The sequence below is a fragment of the Maniola jurtina genome, chromosome 17 (genome assembly GCF_905333055.1).
Source record: "Maniola jurtina chromosome 17, ilManJurt1.1, whole genome shotgun sequence".
Taxonomy (NCBI): Eukaryota; Metazoa; Arthropoda; class Insecta; order Lepidoptera; family Nymphalidae; genus Maniola; species Maniola jurtina.
The window spans coordinates 1762620-1788750 of NC_060045.1; the positions used below are offsets into that span (position 1 = coordinate 1762620).

General features: G+C 37.3%; 3 protein-coding genes, 1 long non-coding RNA gene and 1 other non-coding gene across 5 annotated transcripts; 3 read left to right on the forward strand and 2 right to left on the reverse strand.

Annotated features, from left to right (window-relative positions):
- Window positions 1-476: 476 nt before the first annotated feature.
- Window positions 477-22292, forward strand: LOC123873498. Its single transcript, XR_006797697.1, has 3 exons — window positions 477-1510; window positions 15591-15595; window positions 22282-22292. It is a non-coding gene; the product is annotated as an uncharacterized LOC123873498 (long non-coding RNA).
- On the reverse strand, window positions 3117-6165 carry LOC123873496. The gene is made up of 3 exons (XM_045918327.1): window positions 6005-6165; window positions 4245-4450; window positions 3117-3804 (listed from the first exon to the last, which is right to left on the reverse strand). Exons 1-3 carry the CDS (start codon window positions 6057-6059, stop codon window positions 3667-3669), a joined length of 399 nt encoding a protein of 132 aa, XP_045774283.1. The 5' UTR covers window positions 6060-6165; the 3' UTR covers window positions 3117-3666.
- LOC123873495 lies at window positions 9662-11966 on the forward strand. The gene is made up of 3 exons (XM_045918326.1): window positions 9662-9944; window positions 10637-10813; window positions 11515-11966. The coding sequence occupies exons 1-3, from the start codon at window positions 9890-9892 to the stop codon at window positions 11724-11726; spliced, it is 444 nt and encodes a 147-aa protein (XP_045774282.1). The 5' UTR covers window positions 9662-9889; the 3' UTR covers window positions 11727-11966.
- Window positions 12529-12612, forward strand: Trnal-uaa. Its single transcript has one exon. It is a non-coding gene; the product is annotated as a tRNA-Leu (tRNA).
- LOC123873497 (zinc finger CCHC domain-containing protein 24-like) lies at window positions 17280-18902 on the reverse strand. Its single transcript, XM_045918328.1, has 3 exons — window positions 18764-18902; window positions 17903-18097; window positions 17280-17628 (listed from the first exon to the last, which is right to left on the reverse strand). Exons 1-3 carry the CDS (start codon window positions 18764-18766, stop codon window positions 17482-17484), a joined length of 345 nt encoding a protein of 114 aa, XP_045774284.1. The 5' UTR covers window positions 18767-18902; the 3' UTR covers window positions 17280-17481.
- Window positions 22293-26131: the final 3839 nt, after the last annotated feature.

Genomic DNA, 26131 nt, shown 5'->3' on the forward strand with positions numbered 1-26131 from the left:
TCTTACGGATTCAACAATTGACAATCAAAAAATGTACATTTGTAGGTATCTTATTATAATAATATAATTATTAGGTATTTTGAATAAAAGCTTTGAAATTGAGTTTCTGATACAGTTAACGCTAGAGTACTACAAATTCAAGTATCAACCAAATTGTTAATACATATTAAGAAGCAATTATAACTTTAATGAATTAAAATCAAATGACGATGGTGCGTGAGACGCAATTAATTTTGTTCTAATTAAAGTAGATAGTCATTTTAAAGAGATGATAAAAATAATAAAATCAAACTATACAAAAATAGACTTTCTATAAATAACTTATATTACTAAAATGGACTTATAAAAATAGAAACAATCAATATATCTAGAGAAATACTAGTCAAAATTGAGAAAAAATTTGATGAGCAGGGAAGGTTTCAAAAGGAGAAACGAGATAAAATCTAAAATTCACGAAACAGTTCAATTTACGATATGATTTACAGAAATGAGTAAAGTATAGCTGATAGGAATAGATATAGCTAATGAAATTTGAAAGAATTCACACATTTTACAGTTTTGAACATTTTTTTACTACAACTGTAAGAATACCTAGCGAAGAAACTCGGATAATTTAATTCGAATGCTACAAATAAAAGACAAGATTATGAAAAACGTTTAATAAATATTCGCAATTAACAAACACAACAGTAAAGCATGTACACTAGTGCAATAACCACAACATTATATAATACATTCAAAACATTGGTAAAGTAATCTGAACTGATTAGAACATTATGGAGGCAGTGTTACTTTTGATGTATTATCAGGTATTATCGTCTATTCACAAGCATTCGCTGAGTTGATCATCTTATTATTCTGGTACAGTCAACGAAAAATATATACAAAATATTTTCAACCGTCAAAAATCTTTAACTGAGGAGTAAGTTTGAATTTTTGTATACGAAATCTGCGAAGTTTACTCCTCAATTTTTTTTTTAAAGAATATTAGCCATGTTAAATGACTAATATTCCCCTTTCCTCTCCAACTAAGCGTCAGGCTTGTGCTAGGAGTAGGTACGACAATAGTGCAACGGGCGGGGTTTGAACCGTCGACCTTTCGGTTTTCAGTCCACTCCTTTACCGGTTGAGCTATTGAGGCTCTCAATTAGGTCACCTATTGAAAAATCAGCTGTGAAAAAAAAGACTGCTAAATTATATTAGACAGGAATAATATAGTAAATTAAAGTGCACCTCCACTTCCACCTTATAAGATTTTCAAAAAATTATACGTGAGCTACGATTTTGGTTTTCTATTACTTTTAAACTTAACGAAACTCAATGTCTCTTTCATAAAGTTTTATCAAAGTCAATAATTTTTATGTAGCGTCGAAAGAACTATTGTGGCGCACACTACTATAATTGAAATTCTAAATTGATGCAGCTAAAAATAATCCTGTCCACAGGAAATATTGTCCAAGGTTATTACAATACTTGAACCTAATTTTTATCATTTTTTCATACAACAAATGTCAAAAAAGACAGTTTAGCGCATGGGACGCTTTTAATTTTAAGATGTGTTTCAATAATTAGTCTTATTTATAGTCCTACCAACTTAGTTTCATCAAATCAGCGAAATCAGGTGATTACATTTCTTTGATTGATTGATTGATGACATTTACAAAATAATATTTTATTGAGTTATAACATTTTGAATTAATTAGTATTACACACTGCATGACTTACCTATACATACATATATCTGTAACACCTTTCTCTTAAAAAAACCATGTTATACATGGTTTTTTAAGTGTGAATTATTAGTAATGCGCCATTACTCTAATAATTTAGCCCTAAGTAATAAATCTGTGGCTGCCTGTACATTGTCACACTAGGTATATAATAGTACTAGGCTAATGAAACTCCGTTCCAATAAGCACAAGCTTGTTGGCTGGCTTGGCTTGTTCTAGTTCTCCAGCTATATCTAATTGAATTAGCTCAACGTTTCGATGTTTGCGGTGCGTTCTAATTTTTGTGACACTGTGCATCGTTCCTATTATTATTTATTTCCTAACTATACATTTTCTGTATTGATTTGCGCTTGACAAAAACTCACTTCATTCTATTGATTTGCCTATAAGTTCCATAATCTTAGATTTCATTGCTTGCGTTGCATATGCTTCCTTATTGAATCATGGATCCACACATCCAATTTAGACGTTGAATTTAAATTGGGTTCTACTAATTATTCTACACCTATATAAACTTGTAGCTTATTATTAAGGTTTAGAGTTATATTAAGCTGATAAAAAATCAAGAAGATTTTCAACGTATGACCAAATTCGATGTGTGTGAAAATATAGATTCGCCAAAATATAGATCTTTGCTGTCAAAGAAGCCTCACTCTCAGCGTATATTTGGAGGAGACAAATGAGCAGACATATTCATTTGAGCAGTTTCAGTTTGCTTCGACTCCAACGTATTTTGCTTGAAGATAATCCAAATGGATACAGTACGTAACCTTTCATTCACACAATCAAGAAATCTACTTTGGATTACATACCTCTAGCTAAGAACATTTCATCAATCATTATGGTTACATTTAATCCCACAATGTTCGCTATATTTTTGTATCTGAATTTATTACTAGGTATTTCAAGGTAACTATGAAATCACCGTTCTACGTAATACTTAATATGATAAAATTAATCATTGATATGTTTTTTCAATCGTTGTTTAATTCATTTTCATAACTACTTCTACATTTTTCTTTGGTATCTAGCCCGTTCCCTCTACTTCTTTTACATCGTCTCATTATAACATAAATATTACACAATAATAGGAATTAGGGGGTAATTGCAGCAAGCAATTATCATCAACGTTATTTGAAACATTAACTTGAATGCAATATTCAAGATCACCAAAATCAACTCTACCAAGGCCATTGATTTGAAATCAAAAATTCTGTTCGCAATTCCTCAATGGCCAATATATCTTTCTACTCTTTCAAATTGCAATCAATTTTATTCCCCCTCATATTATTTATTGACAGGTATTATATACAGGTTATTATCATCACCTACATATTTATCCACAGCTGTAACCGAAGGACCATTCATTCAATAGAATCTCTCATCTAACAAAGAAAAATATTTACTTCCTAATAAAACCTAGAACCTAGTAAGGCCGATTACAATACAATGTATGAGACTAGTGCATCCGCTCCAGACGTTCCAAGGTTATCTAGTCCAGAGTTTATTCAATAGACTTCCTCCATTTAACTTTTTGGAACTCACTTGCTTAGATGCCTATTCTTGCTTTGAAGATAGTGATAAAAATACGAATCATTATCGTCTCAAAGTCTTTTTTTCCGGATCTACAATCGTTAGGTAGATGAGAAATCTAACGATACGTATGACAAATTAGAATCAAAAAGAAACGCAGACGAGATAGGTAGGTAGGTATATTAAATATGAGTCGAAATTTTGAGCCTAGATTATTGAATAGAGAGCCAATTTTTCAATAGCCGAAGAAGCCAAAGCTGAATAATGAGACGTTTCGACAGTATCACGAATCTGAAAAATGTATTCCTCAGGTTATCTAACTTTTGAAATCAGCCCGCTCAATTGTAGATACTGTAGATACCATAAAAAGATAACCTTGAAATGTCCAGCCTTACGAGGTTAATTAGAACCTTAGCAACGCGATTGTGAGGAGCATCAGAACCGTGGCCGCGACTGGCAGGGAGGCGGCGTTGCATCCATCTTCTAGACATGAGCACACTTCTTGTCTTCCTCCAAAACCTGAGCGCTGGTAGCAACGACCCTGTAACAAACGGGTGGATCAATATTTTGCTAAAACTCGAGGGCAATTTGATTGTATAATTGGATAAGTGGTTAATGTCAAGGGCAATTTTGATAATGGGAAACTGATATTGATAAATGTCAGTTTTATAGCTCATAGTTTTCTACAAGGGTGACATAGGTTGAAATCTTATAACCAGCGGTTAAGAACTCTCAGTTTACTGTCCATATTCACTATAATCTTTACAAAGGCCTGGACCTTCCACTACACAGGACTCTTAAAGTTCTGACTTCTGTATATTTACTTTCCAGAAGCAATGATTGTTTCAGGTTACCTCGTTTCATTTGGGACTCTATCATGACTATCATCTAGTTTTAAATTTGATGCTGGTTTGAAATGGCAACCATCTTGGTGGCCTGATGTGAATATTTGCATGGCATGGGTAGTATAATGGTAGATACCTTGTAACTGCTCTCATCCCATCCACACCCCCTAATCACACGGCTATCAGGCGGCATGCCGTTCATCTCAAACTCCACGACCTGGGAGATTTTCCGGCACATGGTGTCTTTGGGGCTGCATGGCAGGCGCAGCGTGTCAGGTAGCTTTTCCAAAAGACACCGCGAGTCGTTGTGGCTGTTGCATTGGTAGCATGTGATTGCTAGTCCTGGGGACAAAACAAAAAAGCATCTTGTATTTTTTGTAGCAAGCTGGTGGCTGTGGGTAGGTCGGGTATGGCGCAGAACCAATGGTTGTACGTGTCCTGTCCTGGAGAACAGACCGTATACTGGCAAACGTAGTGGAGGGGGGGACCAACGTCGTCGATTCGGGAGGTAGGGGATTTGATCCTGGACCTTAAACTTTTCGGAGTTATGTGTGTTTTAAGTCTTTATATATCCTATAGCGGTGAAGGAAAACATCGTGTGGAAACCTGCATGCCAGAGAGTACCAAATGATGTTCTCAAAGATGTGTGGAGTTGACAAATGGCCAGCGTGGTGGACTATGGTCCAGCGATGGGTTAATGAATGGTGAATGGTTGATGATGATGCAGCTCTAGCTTAGGTAACCACATATAGATCGTTTTTAAGCATTCACTAGTTACATTCAACATTTAAATAATATGTTGACCTCAATGTCTATGGTAAATAGTCTTATGAAACCAATATTGGCAAATATAAAAGCTCCATAACCATGAAGCATGCGAAAATAACGTATCGAATATTTGCAATCTATAAAAGCTATAAACCTAAAAATACACCAAGGAATCAGCAAAATGTAAGAAATTTTAGCTCGTGAACTGTTAAGGATAGCAAATTATTATTTTTTATGTAGGTACCTACCGAGTATCTACCATTTTACCTAGCTACCTTAAGTAGTTAAGTTTCATTTATTTTTGAGGTCCCTATCTGGCCTAGTTAATCACATATTCTAGCTTATATCCGCGACTTTGTCCGCGTGGACTACACAAATTGCAAACCTCTATTTTACTCTCTAAGTAGGGGTTGAATATTCAAAAATCCCTTCTTAGTGGACGTCAACGTCATAATAGTTATCTGTATGCACCCCGTATCCGTCCAGTTGTTTGAGCTGTACGTTGATAGATCAGTCAGTCAGTCAGCTTTTCCTTTTAAATATTTAGACAACGTATCTACTAGCTGATGCTGAAGACATATAGATCCAAGATTTAGCATTAGTAATAGTATTACCACAATAGTAATTAGTAGTGGTAGTAGGTACCTACTGTGGTCCTTATAAGAAAGCTCAGAGTCACTCAGAGGGCGATGGAGAGAGCTTCGCTAAGTTACATGGGCTCAAATATTTACGATGCAAATCTTAAAGTCCATGTAACTTTGAAATTCCACACTTTTATGGAAATCTGACAAACCACACACACAGAAATTTTCGAAAATCGGTAAGGAGGTGGAATTTCGAAAATCCTGACACACCTTATTTTTGTCCGAAAAAGCCTAAAGACCAATTCTCATAGATATAACTTGAAAAAACTTTCATACTAACTTTTATCTCCTAATTTCTTTTTCAACCCACTTACTGACGCAATTTTGAAAATCCTTTTCTTAGTAAGTGCTTACATCAGAAAAGGAACCTACTGTGATAAGTTACCAATCCCAGTTAATAGGCTGTGCGTTGATCATAGATCAGTTTATACAGATTTAAGACTAGGCTGGGCCTTGACCAAACAAAACCACAAAAGCCACCAACCTTGTTGAAGCAAACTACACAAAGCCGCCAAAAAGCAAATGGTCCCAAACGCCATCCTGTCTCCACAAATCTCTCGTTCGTACTGGTTCAGGCCAGTGTCCCGCGCGCGCTCCTCACTCCAACTGCGGGGGAAGCTATGAAGACTATCGTATGCTAACTGTGGCTAGTTGGTTACATACTTTGTACTCACCTATGATCGAATGCCCCGTTTATCCAATTGATGTAATACGCGGTAATACTTACAAATTGACTGACATATTTATGTAGGTTTGCCAGTGTATCAGACATGAGGTGTCAAAGGGCTGGAATGTTTCAGTGGACACACTTCACACTTGTGACCTAGTTGCATTCAGATTGAAGGTTAAACCGAGATATTGTACTATTTATATTTGACTCTAGTCGACTAGCTGATTCCCTCCACTTGGATTTAGGTTTTTAATAATCCTGTGAAGACCGTGGGAGTTAGGCAAGCGTGGGAGCTTTGATGCTGGATCCTAACTCCCATGGCTAAATAAGACTAGGGGAACCTTTATGTTTATGCGGGAATGCCTAATAAGTTCGAACTTTGGCTTTGGATGGGGTTTTGGGGTAAATGTGTGAGTTGTACTTGATTATACCATTAGTACGGGTCCACACATGATAACTTCTCGAGAGTCGAGGCCATGCTGTAAATCCACGTCCGGGAGACACTTATGTCTCCAATCCTGGGTCCTCAATTTTAAGAAATTGAGGACCCAGGATTGGAGACATAAGTGCTTAAAAGCTGTGTTGCTTGATGGTTGCTTGTAATAACTAATCTCTGGATGAGGTTTCTTTGTAGGCAAGGTAAGGCTAGTCGTATAACGTAACTAGTTCAGTTTTCCTGGATTGCAAGTCTGGAATCTGGATGCAGGAAGCGGTTGTTACCTCTCGTTGCTGCGTGGGGGCCTGATATTCTGTTAATCACGTCGCGCTATACTGAGGTGCGCACACGCAGGTACACTCGTAGCTAACTACTAATAAAACGCATAACGTACTCATTCTCCAAGATAATCTGAGTGATTCAAGACTCTAAGGCATCTAAGAATTTCGTAAAAATACCACATTCACAGCTAAAACTACTGGATGGATCGGGCTGTTTGGCATTGAAATAACTATTATAACGCAAGCATCCGCTAAGAAAGGATTTTTGAAAATTTCAACCCCTAAGAGGATAAAATAAGGGTTTGAAATTTGTGTAGTCCACGCGGATGAAGTCACGGCCACAAGCTAGTAGTGATATCAGTAGACTAGAGCTAATCAGTTGACAAGGGGACGGGGAGGACGAGGATTTCCTTCAATTAGAACCTGCGCCTACACATCTATTTTGTGCACGCACGCGTTTCCTTGATCGCAAAACACGTCCATCCGCAAAATATTACTTGTGTCTGTCTGTTATCTTTTTACGGTCCATCTGTTAAACCGATTAGACGAAATTTTGGTATAGAGATTAATTAATAACGTAAACTAAACAACGAGGGTTCCAAACACGCCCTGGTCTGAGAAGAAGCCCACAACTCAGCGAATTATTAGTCATGACGTCTCATTTAGGAATTTGATTTGTCTGACATCGAATTAAGCGTAATCTTAAATGAAATTTGCCTTTATTAATGCTTCCTTTTATGAAGGATCATAGCATGTTTATGTTTTACGAGTAAACCAACCAAATCCAGTTATCCCTTTATTTATTTATTTATTTAAAACATCTTTATTGCACAAAATTACAAAGAAAATAATAAATGATACAGATAAAAATACAAAGGGCGACCTTATCACTAAAGTGATCTCTCCCAGGTAACCCGTATGTTCGAACCTAAAGGATAAGACGAGGAGTCATCATGTATATATACAATTACGTATACATAGACATACACTCTAATAGGTACATACTATACAATAAATATATAAATAAATAAATATATATATATATATAAAACATTAAATCTGTATAATATAGTTAAATAAATAATACATAGTTAAATAAATAGCATAGTGTACATAATATACTATGACAGAAACTAAAGATTTATAGTGATAGATAGTGTTTCTTGACACGATTTTTAAAGATTGTCAGTGATTTTTAAAGAGTGCCCTTTGTGATTTGACACTGAACTAGATCAAATGATTCAACTCTTTATAAAGTCCCATTCTAAGCTCACTGACATCCAGTCTCATACCTGCCTTACAACGAAACATAAACCAAATTTTAACTTAAATAAACCCTGTAAATAGACAAAGATTAAAATTCACTGCATTGTTGATAGTTTTCGATTAGTAAGTTCTGTAGTACAATTTGATGACGCCTGTTGTATTTCGTCAACAATTTTTGCTTAGAGTTATTGCTATTTTATTCATGTAGGCGCTTTAAAATGTTAATAAAAAGTTTTTGTTCCTGTGTTTTCATTCTGATGCTGTACGCTAAATCAAGCAAGTATTTTTTTTACTTCTAACATTTATATCATAAACTCTTCTGGTTAGATTAACACAGACTTTTTATATCGGCGTCTTAGAGCTGCCGATATTTTGAGCGTACATAACCTAGGTACCTCAGCCAATTCGGTTCAGTTATTGTGCCGTGAATAAGTGACAAACATCCAAACTTTCACATCTATAATATTAAGGCCCTGTGCTAATGCCAGCTAAATTTCACATAGTCTGTCTTGTAAGAGAATTTACAACTCTGTCACTCTGACGCTCCCGAACCTTTGTATGATATGCGTTTTTAGCTATTAGTATAATATACCTAATATCATTTGCTTAGCGGTGCAGGAAAACATCATAAGGAAACTTATATCCTCGAGAATTCACCATAATGAGAATGAAAGGTGTGTGAAATCTACCAATGCCAATACTATGGATTATGACCAAACCGATTCTCTTTCTGAAAGGAGAGCCATGCTCTCTAGCGGGTCAGCTATAAATTAATGATGAAAATAGGTATGTAGGTACTAAAAAGAATTCACCAGTCCATAACGACACAGATTGTGCATTCTTTACACAGGAGTAACAATACTGGTACAAATTACAAAAGCCATGGCTCATGGCTCTGTAATTAACCAAACGAAAATACGTGAATAAAAGTCAATTGAAAATAAGCAGTGCGTATAAAACACACTTATTCTGAAACAAAGCACGCGATCTAATAATTAAATAGTTTAGTTCATTGATTACACGAGGACAGACCGTGTTTTGCTGGCGGTTCATTCGTACTAATTAAAAGATCGGTTAATTAATTGGACGTGCATACTCTGAATGAAAAGATTCACTTTCTAGGTTTCTTTTGTTTTTTGCCCTTTTGGGAACCTACCTTGCCTTATCTAGCAAGGTTACCTTGTATTTGATTCTAGACACCAAAGCGTCTGCATTAACGCAAACCCATTTTAAGTGGTTTATTTTCTTATAATATAATAAATTAAACTTTCTTCTCAGGACACTTGAGAAGGACACCAGACTCAGAACATAACTAATTTTCCTAATTTTCGTGTAGTGCGAGTACCCTAACTACTCTTAAGTCCCAAGACGCACCTAAAGATGTAAATTACCTACTTAAAGAATATTTTTACCTCTCGGGTAGTTCTGGTAGAGTTCTAACTTCTGAGTCATGAAATGCGATACGCACTACATTAAATGATAAAATTTCGGCCTCAATCATACTTTAATAAGATGGAACACGACACTTCAAAAGGTTTAATCAGTTCATTCACATCTCGTTCGGCTCCTCCACGGAATAAGGATGTACATTGTACTTGGCTAAGTTAGCGGCCTCACAAAACGCATCAGTCTGTAAACGTCGCGATACTTATACACAACTCCGAATTATATGTTATTTTATATAATAAAAATATTAATTAATTGCGGGAAGTAAAAATGACGCTAAAGATCGTACTTTCAATCTTTGTTCTCACGATTTTTATTCGATTCGGTAAGTATCGTTGGTCGTTGGAAATATTAATTTGCAGCAATCGAAATCGAACTGGTTTGATTAATATAAATATTTAATTGATCCATATTACGTATATTAGTTATTGATCAGTATTACCTGCTCCCTATACCACCCCTAAGGAGCTTAAATTGGGGATGAAAGTTTGCATAAAAGTCCGTCATTTTTGAAAAATGTTGAAATACGGTTTTAGGATTTTTGGGAATTCCATCCCGCACCGATTTTCAATAACCCCACGCGAGCAATGCCAGCTACCTAGATTATGTACGACTATGTTGTATGTACATACATACACAAGTCAAACATAACCCTCCTGTTGTCCGTTCCTATGTCCGCTCGTTACTACTCAACGAGTCGACCGATTTTAACGATTTTACCGATGATACGTCGTGATAGTGCGAGTGAAACTTGATACATTAGATTCCTGAAAAATCTAAATGGTGGATTTTACGCGCTTTAATTGTGCGGGCTGCAAAAGATGCAGGGCAACCGCAGTTGGAGACTTTTTTAATTTTTTTTAATTAGATACTTGTTCAATTTATATCTGCGAAAATTGGTATTTAGACTTTCGGTTAAAAATGAAGAAATACTTGCGCATTACAGGATTTTTGGAATATCTACTGGATCAAAGGTAGCTGACTTATATTTAGTTTTTTTTTTTATCTATTGTTCAGGCGCGTCGATCAAGTGCTACGAATGCAACAGCGCGAACAACTCGATGTGCTTGGACCCCACCATCTACGACACGGAGACTATCCAGAAGTACCTGCGGAGCGCGGAGTGCGAGCGCAGCGTGCTGGCCACGGCGCATGCCGGCAAGCCCATGTTCTGCAGGAAGATTTTACAGACGAGTAAGTGATTACATCATCAACCCATATACTTCCACGGCTGGGCATAGGTGGTGGGCAAAACTCGATGTGCTTGGACCCCACCATCTAAATACGACTTTAAAGAGTGCATAATTTAATCAAAAGATTAGTAAGTCCTGATTAAATAATATAAATATTTACGTTGCAAGAAAATTACTTAATAACCTTTTTATCAAATAGATTAAGAGTTCAATAAGTTAAACGCTGCAATTATAAGGCAGCGCCTACATTGCACTATAATTCCGTCAGCGGTGTTCCGCCCAGAACGCCATCCATTACATTATTGTCCAATAATTATTAATTTAAATATCAATAATGTACTGTCGCATCAAGAATATTAATATAAATTATAATTCTTAGAACATTTTAATTCAAAATCCGATTATTTAACTTCTAGTACCCGAGTAATATCCCGAGCATCATCTAGTCTACCATACTTCAACCGAATTCAAATATAAAAAACGGTTGTCTGTTAAGTCGGTTTACTGACGATAGTTGAACGTGACAACGCTCTCGCTTGCAGTTCAAGCCTTACATGGAACGCCTCAGAGCGAGGTAACGCCGCATGAGTCATGTTTTTTCGTGCGTGCAGCCGGCTCTATCGAATTATAAGACGTTGTCACGTCAAAACTTTCGGAAACTTCTCCGTGACGCCAAATGTACCTAGTTCTCTTTTCTTCCAGTCCTCAACAAAGGCCACGAGCCGGAGGTCCGCGTGACGCGCGGCTGCGGCTGGGTGAAGCACCGCCGCGACTGCTACAAGGCGGACAACGAGGACCACCTCGAGACCGTGTGCCAGTGCTTCAGCGATAACTGCAACGGAGTTGATAACCTGACCTACAGTTTACTGACTGTCCTCACCGTCACTTTAGGCAGAATAGTATTAGTACTGTAAGAAATCTTCAAACATCTACGTTCCCGCGCATATTCAAAAGTTCCCACATTCAAAATGTTCGTAGGCTCGCTGCCCAAAAATTGAAATAACGTAATTTGAGCTGAGTAACATAGGTACTAATATAATGATTATGTGCGAATAAAAATATTGTCAGTTTGTACTTTGTTGTTGCAATAAGTTAATTAATAAGCAGGGTAATATTAATAATATTATACAAATAAAATTATTGTTTTGAAATTACGTGTTTTATTTACTCGGATTATAAAATTCCATATGAAAAATGTAGCCTAAAAAAGTTAAAAGATTGATCAACGCCATCTAGTGTCTACTTTCTTAGAATATACTATGAGATAGCGAAATACTGTAAAAAATAATTGAAAATGGCAGCATGTTTTATTCCATAAAAAAGTACGTGTTAAATAGTACACAACGGTATAAGTTCTACAACATAACAATATATTGTTTAAAGTTTGTTTTTTAAAACGTACTGTGTTTTGCGCTGACCAATTTTAATTTCAACGCCATCTAGTGTTACCTTACCAGACCTCATGATGAATGCCGTGTCATTCTTCGGTGCTAGTTAAATTATTATGCTGTTGTTAGATGGAAGCACTGTCAACCGCAAACCATTTAGTCCTATAAAATTGTGAAACCAATAAAGAATATTTTGTTTTTATTTCTTAAATTTATAATTTTCGTTTATTAAAGTAAAAATCTATAAATAATAACAAAGTTAGTCATATTTTATGTGAATTTTATTAGATTAAAAGAATGTAATAAGTAATTTTAGCAACTTACGTAAGTCAGGTTGGCCGAGTGGTCTAAGGCGCCAGATTTAAGCTCTGGTTCCCGAGAGGGAGCGTGGGTTCGAACCCCACACCTGACAAACTTATTCTTTTTTTTTTACACACTGGAGCTCATATTTTATGGAGTATTAACTCTTGACTCCTGAAAACTTACAGTATTAGTGTAGATTTTAACTGTAACTGGTTTTTAGCAGCCTGACTTCTATCTAGATCCAGAATGATCGCCCGTCCAACCAACTCCGTCTGCGTGCGTAGTGTAGGACTACCGACGGATTACGGAACAGCATCCGTCAGGGTTCCGTACAGACGCGCAAGCTTTCATACCTGCCGCGAGAAGCTGTGGTTTGAGCTTCTTTTTAGGGTGCTGTAGTGGATAGGTAAACTAAGGAACCCTTATACCTAAATTCGTTCTGTTCGTCTGTCCGTAAAACGTCAATACTGCGTTGTAGCACGCTATCGGGTTTGAAAAATACTAAATCAGTTACTAAAACTAGGCAAATATTATTGGTATTGGATTGTGTTTAGGTAGCATTTTAATAGGTAGGTCTAAATGTTTGCTAGCGCTCTAATTACTTACACCCATTACACCCTGTATTATTTACCTCTCGCACCATTTGTCTGTTATCGGCAGCCTGCTGATTAGGCATTTGATTGTTTTATTCAGTCTTATCCGTTATGAAAGTGCGAGACAAAAAACGACTGCGCAGTTTGTTATTCGTTGGAAAATTACTTAGTTACCTACGTAGGTATCATCTGTTTGAAACAGGAACGATTACGCACTCATCCGATCTGTATCCGTGACAATACGGATATAAAAAACTCGGACCGAACTCGGATATTGTTTACGCACCTTCACTATCTTCCTCTGTGCCTTCACGCACACGTTAATGACATTCAGAATTTTGATTAATGATTAAAAAGATACATAAGTATAGCTACCTCTTTGGCCGTCTGGAGTTATTTTTGACTCAATGACGCACGACGCACTGGATTTTCTTGAAAACGTGTTAGTTTATAAATAAACAATCCATGACGTAGCTACATAGATATTAGGTATGTACCTACGTGGCTATGAAGACGCCGGCCGGCTATATTATGTAAACAAATAGAAAATACATAGGAACTTTGTTAGGCTAGTAGCTAAGAACTTTCCCGAGCAACAGGCGGCAAGCTGTCGTAGTGTAGGCTACGCTGAGACAGGCAAGTGCAATTTCATTCAAGTAGATTGAGGCTGAGATCTATAGACCCGATTTTGACTTTGTTCAGACAGTTAAAACGAGACAGCGTGATATCCTTGGGCCTTGGCATAAATCTGTCTCGTTTTAACTGAAACTTACTAAGCAAAATCAAAGTGCGCTCTATAGATTTCGACCTCAGAGACCGCGCTTCGCTCGGTCAAATATTATCTAGGTATCTAATTCAATCAAATGATAGGTGCGCGAATGATCAGACAGACAGACAGATAATTATCTAATAAAGGTATAAGTGGTACTAGGTGGTACCAAGCCTTCCTATCTACCTACGTACTGAAGTATTAGGTATAGGTAAAAGATATGTTTATGACTGACTACAAAGTAGCACTAATAGGTAACCTTGCAAAGTTATAAGAAATAACAATGATAAGAACACTTGTTTACACGGACACATTCCATTGCGTATTACATATCTAGACAGGAAGCTTTAATATAATCTATGTAAGGGCTAAGATTCAGACTAAGTATTTTTGGCAAACGCGCTTAGATAAATAACATTTCGTTCTTCGATATTGAACACGTATCGTGTATGCGAGATGAGATAAGAGTTTACAGAAAGAAAAAGGCGTTTTTAGGGTTTAGTACCCAAAGGGTAAAAACGGAGCCCTATGTCTGTCTGTCTGTCTGTCTGTCTGTCCGCGTGTCATAGCTGTCTCTAGCTCGTATAGACTAAATGAGTTACAAACTTGAAATTTTGGTAATGGTTGTTGAACATTGACCCAAAAACATTGAATTAGAAATTCAATTAAATAATTTTTCAGAGGGGCTCCCTATACCTACATGAAAAAGGAGCCCAAAAAAAAATTTTTTTTTCTCACTGTAGCATATTATGTGGAGTATCATAGTTTACGAGTTCATTGAGTAGAGTACGAATATATTTTAATTTTTTTTTTTTTAATAAGGAAATCCGCATTTTTACGTCAAAAATCCACCAAATATGACGGCCACTTTGGATTGTATTTTTACGAAAACGAATACGAATGAGTTCACAAATGCCCTTAGTGCTATTCCAGATAATGCTCTGCCAATCCGTGACAAATGCATGCACTATGTGTCTAATGTCTATATTATTTACAAGTATTAGTATATTCTTACAGTATTCGGAGAAAATAAGGTAGGAAGTTGGTTCTAGGTATATCATGTTGATGGTAGAGCTTATCTATTTTGAAATGACGCGCCGCACTACATAATTTTGTTGACTTAGATGTAGGTACTTACCTAGGTACCATAAGATAGGTTACTTACCTAGTTGGGTATTTACATACCTAGGTAAGTAATGAAAAAGGTGACGACAAAACCACTCTTTAATTTATTAGGTAGATGGATTAAAATAGATACTGAATACCTATTTCGACAGAAAACTCGTGGAAAATGTGATTAGGCACTGCCTAGAATTGGAAGACTTAGAAAGGTTAATAGGTAAGGTAGGTACTCTACTTTATTATATTAGCTACAGACCTACCTATCATGGAGCCTCGGGGGACTCACCCCTCGAACACAGCCATCGACCTACACTACAATTAAGGTTGCCCTTCTGACGCGATTCTAGACTAGTATCACAGTTTTTACAACGAAAACTGGGCTAGTAGGGCATATTATCTACCTATTTTTATATGTACGTTTTCCTTTTTAGGTACCTTTCGTACCTTTTTTCCGTACCTCAAAAAGAAAAACGGAACCTATAGGATCACTTTGTTGTCTGTCGGTCTGTCCGTATGTCCATCTGTCCGTCTGTCAAGAAACCCCATAGGGTATTTCCCGTTAACCTAGAATCATGAAATTTGGCAGGTAGGTAGGTCTTATAGCACAAGTAAGGGAAAAATCGAAAACCGTGAGTTTCTGGTTACATCACAAAAAAATTATTAAAATGTGTTCATGAATAAATCAAGTGGGGTATCATATGAAAGGGCTTTACCAGTAAATTCTTAAAAAGATATTTATTTATTTTTATGCATAATAGTTTTTGATTTATCATGCAAAATATCGGAAAAAATACCCGAGTACGGATCCCTCGGTGCGCGAGTCGGACTCGCACTTGGCCGGTTTATTTATCTCTGATTTATCTTTTATAAAGATTTTCGTCGCAGTACATACAGTCTCTTGATTCGATGGCGATTTATCAAGAACAAACAAAGATATGTATCTATTGATATTTTTATTGAACTTATTTACTTACTTGACTATGATCAACTGATCAAAGAGGTGTCATAAATCATAATATGAATAAGTAATTATGTACTTACTTACTTATAGCTACTTAGAAATAAAAAAAATGCAAACTTAAAATTCTTAAATCTTATCAAAGTCTTATCAATACAAAGCGAGGTAAAAGACGATGCCCGAAATAACCAGCATCATTATTATATTCGTTATTCAACATTACTCGTCATATTTTTATCATAATTCGTCGAATGGCGAAAAAAAAAAACGACATAGGTACGGCGAGCCAGCGCTGCATACTGAAGTATGCAGTGGCACAGTGGAGTAAATTCGGCGTTTTTTGATAGCAAAATTCGATAATAATCTGTATAGTAGGCGACAGGTCGAGATAGCAATCGGGGTATGAGGTGGTACCTATAAGGCCGAAGGATGCCCCGCACATCCTATCGTCACCCGCGCTATCCATCACCTTGTTAGCTCGGGGGCTCTGCGGGTGTGCGGGGCGTCTCCCCATCCCGATTGCCATGTCGATCTGTCGCCTACTATACCTACAACAATGGGTTCAGGGTACTGATGGGGCTGCCGCGCTGGTGCAGTGCATCACAGATGTTCGCAGAGGCTCATACAGACGACTTTTACGCAATCATGAGAAAAAGAGCTGCATCTGTGATGAGCAGAGTGCGCGGGAGCTCCAACAGTATTTTGAACACATTGGCTGCAAAGTGGGAAAACCCCTTTATGAAGCACTGGGTGTACATACATATGAACACCCAGTGGTCCCGAAGCTACCTACATGAATTGAGCCTAATTTGACAATTAATAATAATGTAATTTAGTTTAGTTGAATTTAATTTGATTTAATTTATTTTAATTTAATTTAATTTAATCTAATTTAATTTAATTTGATTTGGTTTGATTTAATTTAATTTGATTTCATTTGACTTGATTTGATTTGATTTAATTTAATTTAATTTAATCACTAACATAGTTCATAAGACCCTGTTACTAACACTATATGGATGAAATAGTCCGAAATAAATGTTTATTATTATTATTATTATTATACCTGTTAGGATGTAAGTACTTAGTGATTATGAGTGGTAGCGTTGGCTATAAATGACTTACGATCATCGATGTCTTACGATTGAAATATAAGTAACTGAAAACAAAACGCGGAGGAGACTCAGGGTGAGATCTATAGAGCGCGCTCTGCCTTTGCTTAGACTTAAGACAGAGTTAAAACGAGACAGAGCTATATCTCTCACATAAATTTGTCTCGTTTTAACTCAATCTTAAGTCAGAGCAAAGTCAAAGTGCGCTTTATAGATTTCAGCCTCAGAGCGGATTCAGATCAGCGTTTTTAGGGTTCCTATTCCTATCTATACTTATTACCTATTAGGTACTAAGCCTCCGCAGTCCGTCCGTCTGTCTGTCGTCTGTACCTATTATATTATAAGCAAAGACATTTTACAGTACCACACAGTAGGTACATTACAAGTTAATGCCCAAACCCTTGGGCCCTCCTGACCCCAGGGGCTATTCCCCATTGACCACTGCGGCAGGTTCATGGTATTCTCTGGCCCCGCAATAGTACTTAAGAGACCGACACTTCTGGCATAATTCTTGAGGGTGTTTCTTTGATGGATCACTCTTATTCAAACCGCCAGCCTTATTGAGGGGCAACTAGAAATTAAAAACAAAAAAAAAACATTTTTAACTTTGTAAAGTGGTCTATACTAATATTATAAAGAGGTAAAGTTGCGAGTTTGTATGTAAGGGGCAATCTCTGGAACTACTGAACCGATTTTGAAAATTCTTTCACCAGTAGCCGGAGCCTCAGAGCCGCAGAGCCCCCGCGCTAAGCCAGTGCGGGATAGCGTGGGTGACGCGGGGCGTCCCTACGGTCTAATCCACGAAGCTGCGGTCATCATCTAGTCAAATTAGAGAGATAACGTACCTGTTTGTAAGGATATACGTTGATGTTGCATTTGTTGCACTGCTGGCCACAATTGGCCCAAGTGTTTGCGCTCATCCACCCTCGCTTGCACTGGGGGCACCGGAATTCTCCGAAACTTCGCTTGCTGCCTTGATAGGGCGTCAGGCCCTTCTTTTCTTTTTTTGCACCTCTCCTCCTTCTCCTTCTTTGTTGCTCCTACAACCATTACAAGGTAGGTAGGTAATTCCACCTATTAGGTATTCTATAGGTACCTACTGCAAAACAGTAGGTACCGTGACTGACTGTACTCCGTAGGAGAACCAGAGTAACCGACATAGCTAAGCAGGTTGCGCAACTGAATTGGAGATGGGCAGGGCACATAGTTCAAAGCCCCGATAGACTTTGGAGTCCCAAGGGGCTGGAATGGCGACCTTGCACCGGCAACTTGGAAGATCCCCCACTTCGTGGACTTACGAATCACAGGAAGCCACGGGATGGCGGCGGCGCAAGACCTTGGCTTGTGAAAGTCTCTACACGACCTATGTCCAGCAGTGGACGTCTACCGGATGACGACGACGACGTATCCGGTTGTACTAACCTGGCGCCAAAGTCCACGAAGTCCACTCTTTTTGTGCTATATGCCGTATCCGTATGAACCAACATTCCAAATAAAAAAAAATCAAAAGAAACTACATATCTATGAAAGAAACTCAGGAAATCTCGAATTTCACATTACATTTCAAAAATGGCGGTTCACTCACAACTCACAAGGCATTCTTTATTTGTATACTGTAGAATGTACATAGTTACTTACTAATAATCACCATCAATACAATTTTATAAAGATTAATAGTGCAAATCAAGTACATAATTGATATTTACCATTTATATAGAGAAGATAGTTAGAAGCTATAGAAAGGAGTAATATCCAACTTTAAATAATTTTAAATGGACAGTATACCTACTATATTATATTGTATGCAAAGACTACAGTGTGTATATAGGGACTGGGAGATTGATTGTGATTGTATGTCGCAGTAGAGCGGTTCCTAGAAATTCCCTGACCATAGAGACATAGAGGCCAATAGTGTCACTATTTTTCTACCTCTATAGCCAATCAAAGACCTTACACCTACTAACTGTATGGTCTTTGTAGCCAATAGAGATTAGACCACAGATTAATAACCACCTGCATAATTTCACTAATCAGTACGGCTTCGACTGCATGGTTCCGGTTTCATACCGGTAACCGGTTGACTCATAATGAAAATTCAAGCAGTGTTACCAAGTAGGTACTTTCCAAGGAAACGCATCGACAGTGAGCTACATAGGCTATACTTAGTGCTAATATAAAAAACAAAGCGTTAACAGAGCTCTCTCCGTCACTTACTCCATACAATCGTAGTTCCCATTTCATTTGAATATTAAGCAACCAAAGTCCATGAAATTTTGCAGACATAGTCTAGAAACTAATATCTGTGTCTGTGGTGTTTTAGATTTTTCTAAAAATATGTAGTTTTAAAATTACAGGGGCTCAAAGATTTGTATTTTTCTTTAAAAAAAGGCCCAACTTTGTGCTCGTTTTTCTAGACAACGAAGCAATTTAATGAAATTTGGAAAAACCACAGACCTAGAAAATTTAATGAATATTATGTAGTAAAAAAATTATCGTTATATATTTTATATTGTTATAATTATGTGGGAACTACGAAAACCAGAAATTACACCCAGAAATCTTGAAAATTTCGTGCTGTCTCGATTTGCGCAAGCGGGGTGGTGAAGTGCGGGGGACGACACGTGAAACTGACAGAAACTGACAGTCTAAACACACGGGCCACATTTAGACTGCACCCAACTCCAAACTTGTCGATAGGTCTAACTAAATACACTGGTACATTTCAACTTGCGTTAGACGTATGCGTTACCTACTCAGACGTTGCCTGTAGATAAAAATATGTCTCATGTTTGCTGGCAATAGCGCATGCATCAAACCCTGCAAGTTGCAACTCTCTTGCAACCTATTCCTCACGCAATACGCACAGCTTTAATATTATAATTTTTGACAATGTATACTACCTATATGTAATGCCATATCACAGGTCACTCTCTGATTTATTGCTAACAATTTACTTCCAAATGCAAAGAAATCTAAGTGTGTTGAATTCACACTGCCCAATACCAGGACCTTAAATGACATAAATTCATTGATAAATAATCATATGTTGAAAATAAAGGAGAACCCCGTGTTTCTCGGTATAATGTTAGATGCAAAGCTTCTATGGAACACCCACATATCAACACTTGATGGTAAACTCAGCTCTGCTGCTTACACTGTTAGAAAAATTCGACAGGTACTGACGTGGAAACTGCAAAAATTGTATATTTTGCTTATTTTCACTGTATTATGTCTTACGGACTCTTGCTATGAGATAAAGCGGTAGATATTGAGAAAAAAATGTATTACAGAAAAGGACAGGACGTGCAATTTATAATTTAAAACCGCGCGCTGCCATACAATAAAAATATAAGGAAATAAGTACCTTATCTATTATCTTATAGTAGCTTCTAAATATATTTACAACTAGCTAATGCCCGCAGCTTCGCTCGCGTGGATTTAGGTTTTTAAAAATCCCGATCCTTTCATTTCCCAGAACAAAAGTTGCCTCTCCGTAATAGCCCGTCCCCGGGATGCAACTTGTTTCTGTATCACGTAAGAATATTTAAACGGATGATCCTTTTCAAATCCCGAGGGATCACCAGGATTTAGGAATGCAATTTCTTACAGCATCAGGGTTGAGGTCAACGACAAAGTGTTTACTTGGTATAGATACCTTCAATATCAATTAATAATCGACACTTTTTAAATCCCATTAGCTTTAGTAGTCAGGTCCCCTGCAACATCAGGGTTGAGGAGTTGGAATCCAAATTTTTTATTGAACAATGTCGCAAACTTTCTTTATCGATTAAAAAACTACCCAAAATTACGCAGTTAGGTTACCTGCCAAATTTCATGGTTTTGAGTCAACGGGCAGTACCCTAGAGGTTTTCTTGACACACACGACAGACAGAGAGATAGACAACAAAGTGATCCTATGAGAGTTCCGTTTTTCGTTTTGAGGTACGAAACCCTAGAAAACGTAGGAACGGCATTCCGAACCAGTGGTAAATTTTTCTGACCATTCAAAAACACTTCGAAGTATACCTAAAAGTTTACAGGAATAAAAATTTATCATTGTATTCCATTCCATTTCATTCTATTCCATTCTGTTCAAAGATAAATAGATTATAAAAATATTTGTCATCGAAACAATAATTTACGATACATCAACCAATATCAATTTTACTGATGACAATCTGACTATTACCAAAGTGAACGACTACTATAATATCTATTATATACGACTAACATAATATGTATTATAAATTGTGTGCCGTTTGCATTCTCACTAAGTTCTCATTAAGTTTGTTTTATTTGGTTAAACTTTCTGGCATTTATATTGTTATGACGTTTAATTGGCAAACAGTCTGTTTATTGGCTGAAACTCAAAAATTCAGCCAATCACAACAAAGAAAATATTGTAATAATGATTGATGCAGCTTTCTGTAATTGAAAACAAAATATTTGACATTAACTTGAATGTGACAGTGTTTTCCGAATAGGGTTGCCAGAGGCCCCGTATTTTACTGGTTACCCCGTATTTCAGGATAGAGAAACCGGTAATTATGAAAATAAAATACGGGGCAAATAAAACTAAATATTTTTAGGGTTCCGTAACTCAAAAGCAAAAAGAACTCTTATAGGATCACTTCGTTGTCTATCAGTCTGTCTGTCTTTCCGTCTGTCCGTCTGTCCATCTGTCCTTCTATCCGTCTGTCATGTGTTCATGAACAAATATTAGTATTTTCAATTTTCAAAGTAAGATAACTACATATATCAAGTGGGTTATCATATGAAAGGGCTTTACCTGTTCATTCTAAAACAGATTTTTATTTATTTTTATGCATAATTTTTTTAATGCATAACAGTTTTTGATTTCTCGTGTAAAATGTCGAAAAAAATACCCGAATCGGAACCCTCGGTGCGTGAGTCTGACTCGCACTTGGCTGGCGAAACCGAACACTGACGTTATGTCCAGTAGAAAGAATATTTTCCTTTTGCGGCAATGCGTAGCCGAAACCCACTCGATATTGATCATGGTCGTAGTCAAGGCGGCGGGGCTTGGTTTGAGGATGTTAGCCTTTTTTTATACAAGTTAGCCCGTGACTTTAATCTTTTCTAGTGGTAAGTGATGATGCAGTTTAATTTTTTGGCCGTTAGGGCCATACTAACCATATAACTAGCCATGACCGAAGCCTCCCACCAGACCAGAAATTTAGAAATGGCGACTGCGCCTGGGAAGCCGTCAAAAACCTAAGCCTAAAATAATACTTACACTATTTCTTGCACTTGCTTACCAATGTTTTTTTGGAAATATATCCAACATTTCGCGCTCACTTCACTCGCGCTTTGAATTTGTATTACTTGGTGTAAGCCCCACAATTTCGTTTGCATGAATTTAGAGTTTTAAAAATTCCGTGGGGGATTTTCCGGACTAAAAAGCTTATGTCTGGGATGCAAGTTACCTCTGAATAGTAAGTACCAAAATTTTGGTAAAGAAGATGGGCCGTGAAAGGGTAACAAATAGATAGGCAAATAGATATACTGTCGTATTCGTAATATTAGTATGGATAGGGAGCTTTAAAAATAAAATCTTGCCATGGCTAAACTCGTTTCCCTTTCACTTTAATTCTTTCTGTATTGAACCAAAAACACTTACGCTCACTGCGCTCGCGCTTTTTTATTGTTGTATTTTATCTCACTGTCAAATTGAAAGGCGAAATTCCACTAACCAGGTAATTAGCCCATAAAGTTGAGCGAATGTTTTTTTCCTCATGACATGATTCAGTTCCGGCCCTGATAAAACCTCTCCCGAAATCGATTCCTGGCTACGGCCATAGTATTGATACTGTGAAGGTGGAATTACAAATTAAATGTAATTTTAAGTTAAAATGAAAAGATTGTATGCATGAAATGTATAACATTTTGCTTTACAAAACTAAGAGTTTTTAAAAGCTATTTAAATAAATAAATCTTTTATTTAAAACCACATTGCAAACACAGTTCACCAATCAAGACACGGTAACATACAGAGAAAAAATACAAAACTTACAAATAAACTGAAATATCTAAATAGGCTTTCCATGCATTTCAGAGAGAACCACCGCCTGTTTCTTCAAATACTTCAAATTTTCAAATTTCTTCAAATCTAAACCCCGTATTTTTGATGGTGGTAGCCTGTAAATCAAAAAGAGGCAGGTGGCAACCCTAGACTAGACCTAGACAGAATGAAAAATTGTTTTCATTACTCGGTATGCCTACTGCCATAGTGTGACAGAAAGTGTGACGGTAGTTGTGACCTCTGATTGGCCGACTCTCTTTCACTATTTGCTAAAATTGATGATTGCAACAACAATATTTTCTTTTATGTAATCGAAAACAGAACACGGACGTCAAACAGGTTGACTAATTGCAATCATTTCTGACCGGCTAACATTGTTCCGCTAGTGGCTCAAACTCATTGTCGCAGCAAGAACATGGTAAATTCAGCCAATCACAGCAATTTGAATTGGATATCACAAATGTACCGATCTAGGAACCGAGAATGCACGAACCAGGGCAGATAGAGATGAGAACAATAATATCATACGTAGGAAATCGACGGGGGATCGTTGACAATGATCCTCTTAAACCGTTGAAAATTAAATTATTTGGGGAGCAATAGCCATTATAAGGCATACTTATCATTATATTGACGTTTAACCTAAGTATTTTGATTTTTAGGGTTCCGTACCTCAAAAGGAAAAGAGGAACCCTTATAGGAGGATCACTTTGTTATCTGTCTGTCTGTCTGTATATCACAAAAAAAAACGTGTTCATGAACTAATAAATAATAATTAGTCTTTTTTTCAATTTTCAAAGTTGATATAGTTGTTTTCTATATCAAGTGGGGTATCATATGAAAGGGCTTTACCTGTACATTCGAAAACAGATTTTTGTTTATTTTTACGCATAATAGTTTTTGATTTATCGTACAAAATGATAAAAAAAAATACCGTTTCTCCCCAATTTAGAAGTTTACCAATCAAAAAATCTGAAATAATTATGGCCAAAAGAAGTTTATGTATATTTTACAGAAAAAATAAAAGTAACGCTCTAACTAGTTAGTTTTGCGGTTCGTTAACAACAGTGATTTTTACCGTTTTACTTCTTCTGTAGCACGGAACCCTAGGTGTGCGTGTCTTACTCACACTTGGCCGGTTTTAATAAAGCAGCAATATAGAACCAATAAATGTCAAAATATGAGCTCGGTGGCACCCGAGAACGCTAAATCGGGCTGTACTGGTTGTGTGGACACTAGTCACGGCTGAAGCCTCCCGCCAGACCAGACCAGACCGATTGGAAATTATATATTCCCAAATTGCCCTGCTGAGAATGGAACCCGGGACCTCCCACTTAGAAGGCCACGGCGCGGTGCTCACCAATGCGCCAGGGAGGTCTTCCGTCGATCAATAACAATTAGGGTTACCTACCTAACCAGCTCAAATCCCTTCTATGCTAGTCCATTTTCATTTTAGACTGTAAAATTTTAAAAAAAACATATAGGAGAACTCGTAGATAACTAGTCTGGGATGCTGTCAAGGGTTTGGAAAATCGATTCCACTGAGAAGAGCCGGCAGCAGTTACTGTTTTCTACCACCTGATTTTATTGAATCCGAATTCTAAATAAATAAATTAGAAACAAGTGTAAATTAAAAATTTATAACACCCCCGACGATCCAAAGTATTTGAGTTTTCCAAAACATCATTTTCAAATAAATAATTATGTATTTAGGCAACGTCCATCTTGACAGCTTGACATTTGTCTATTGACATAATATTATGAACCTAACGGTTATCTAACCTTCTTTCTACAAGAAAACTAGAAAAGAGCTGATAACTCTTAAACGGCTGAACCAATTTTTTTAGATTATAGCTAAGAACACTCTCGATCAAGCCACCTTTCAAACAAAAAAAACTAAATTAAAATCGGTTCATTCGTTTAGGCGCTACGATGCCACAGACAGATACACAGATACACAGATACACAGATACACAGATACACACGTCAAACTTATAACACCCCTCTTTTTGGGTCGGGGGTTAAAAAGATGTGTTGTTTACAATCTGTACGGAATGGAAATTTCTAGTTGAGCAAGGTTTATTATTTATTATGTTAGTGTTAACGCAGACATCGCACGGACACACACACCCATAACCGTGCTATCCATACACAGGGGAGTGAGAGTGTGTGAGTTTGTTTAGACGCCACAGATAAGGTTTCGTATATAATGATGGAAATAAAGCGATTTATAATGCTTCGATCTACGTGTGTCAACTGTCGTGTCAAAATTACCTTCAGTAGGTCGATTCCGAAAAACCTGCATCAATCGCAATCGTTGTGATTGGCTGAATTTATGTTATTCTTGTTGCAACAATGCATTGTAGCTAATAGTGAGCGACCGTCAACCAATCAGAGGTGATTGCGATCGTGCCTCGTAAATTAATTACCAATCATCTCTTATCTTTCTCTCCCTCTCTCTTTTTTTATAAAAGGTAACAGTTACGCAAGTAACGTTGAAGGAGCGCACCGCCCGCCATAGCCCGTGCCCCGTAGCACCAGGAGCTAACAACTATCGGTTTATTTGAACTACGTGCCCTGCCCATTGCGACTACATCTTCACTACCCATTATGCAATGTCAGTCACTCTGGTTCTCCTTTGCTCATATCTCATTTGATTACGTAGATAAACTCCAAGCATAGCTCTCTTCAACGGGTTCCAATGGCATCCCATGTCCATTAGATGGGCAAACGACATGAAACGAGTTGCAATTCGTAAGAACCTGTTGGATCCATATGGCGTGTTGACGCAAGACAGCGGCGTGTGAAAGAACCTACAGGATACCCGTCCAGCAGTGGACGTCTAGCGGTTGAAGATGACGAAACTATCGATTTAATCATCGCTCCGCTCATGGATGTATCACCATTCTAAATAGCGCAAAACACCAAACGCACACACCTAAACACCACCCCATCAACAGATGCCAAGTCACGCACACAACCGCAAATGCTGAATGACGCAGACTGATCGAGGGGCAAGGAAGGCCAGGGG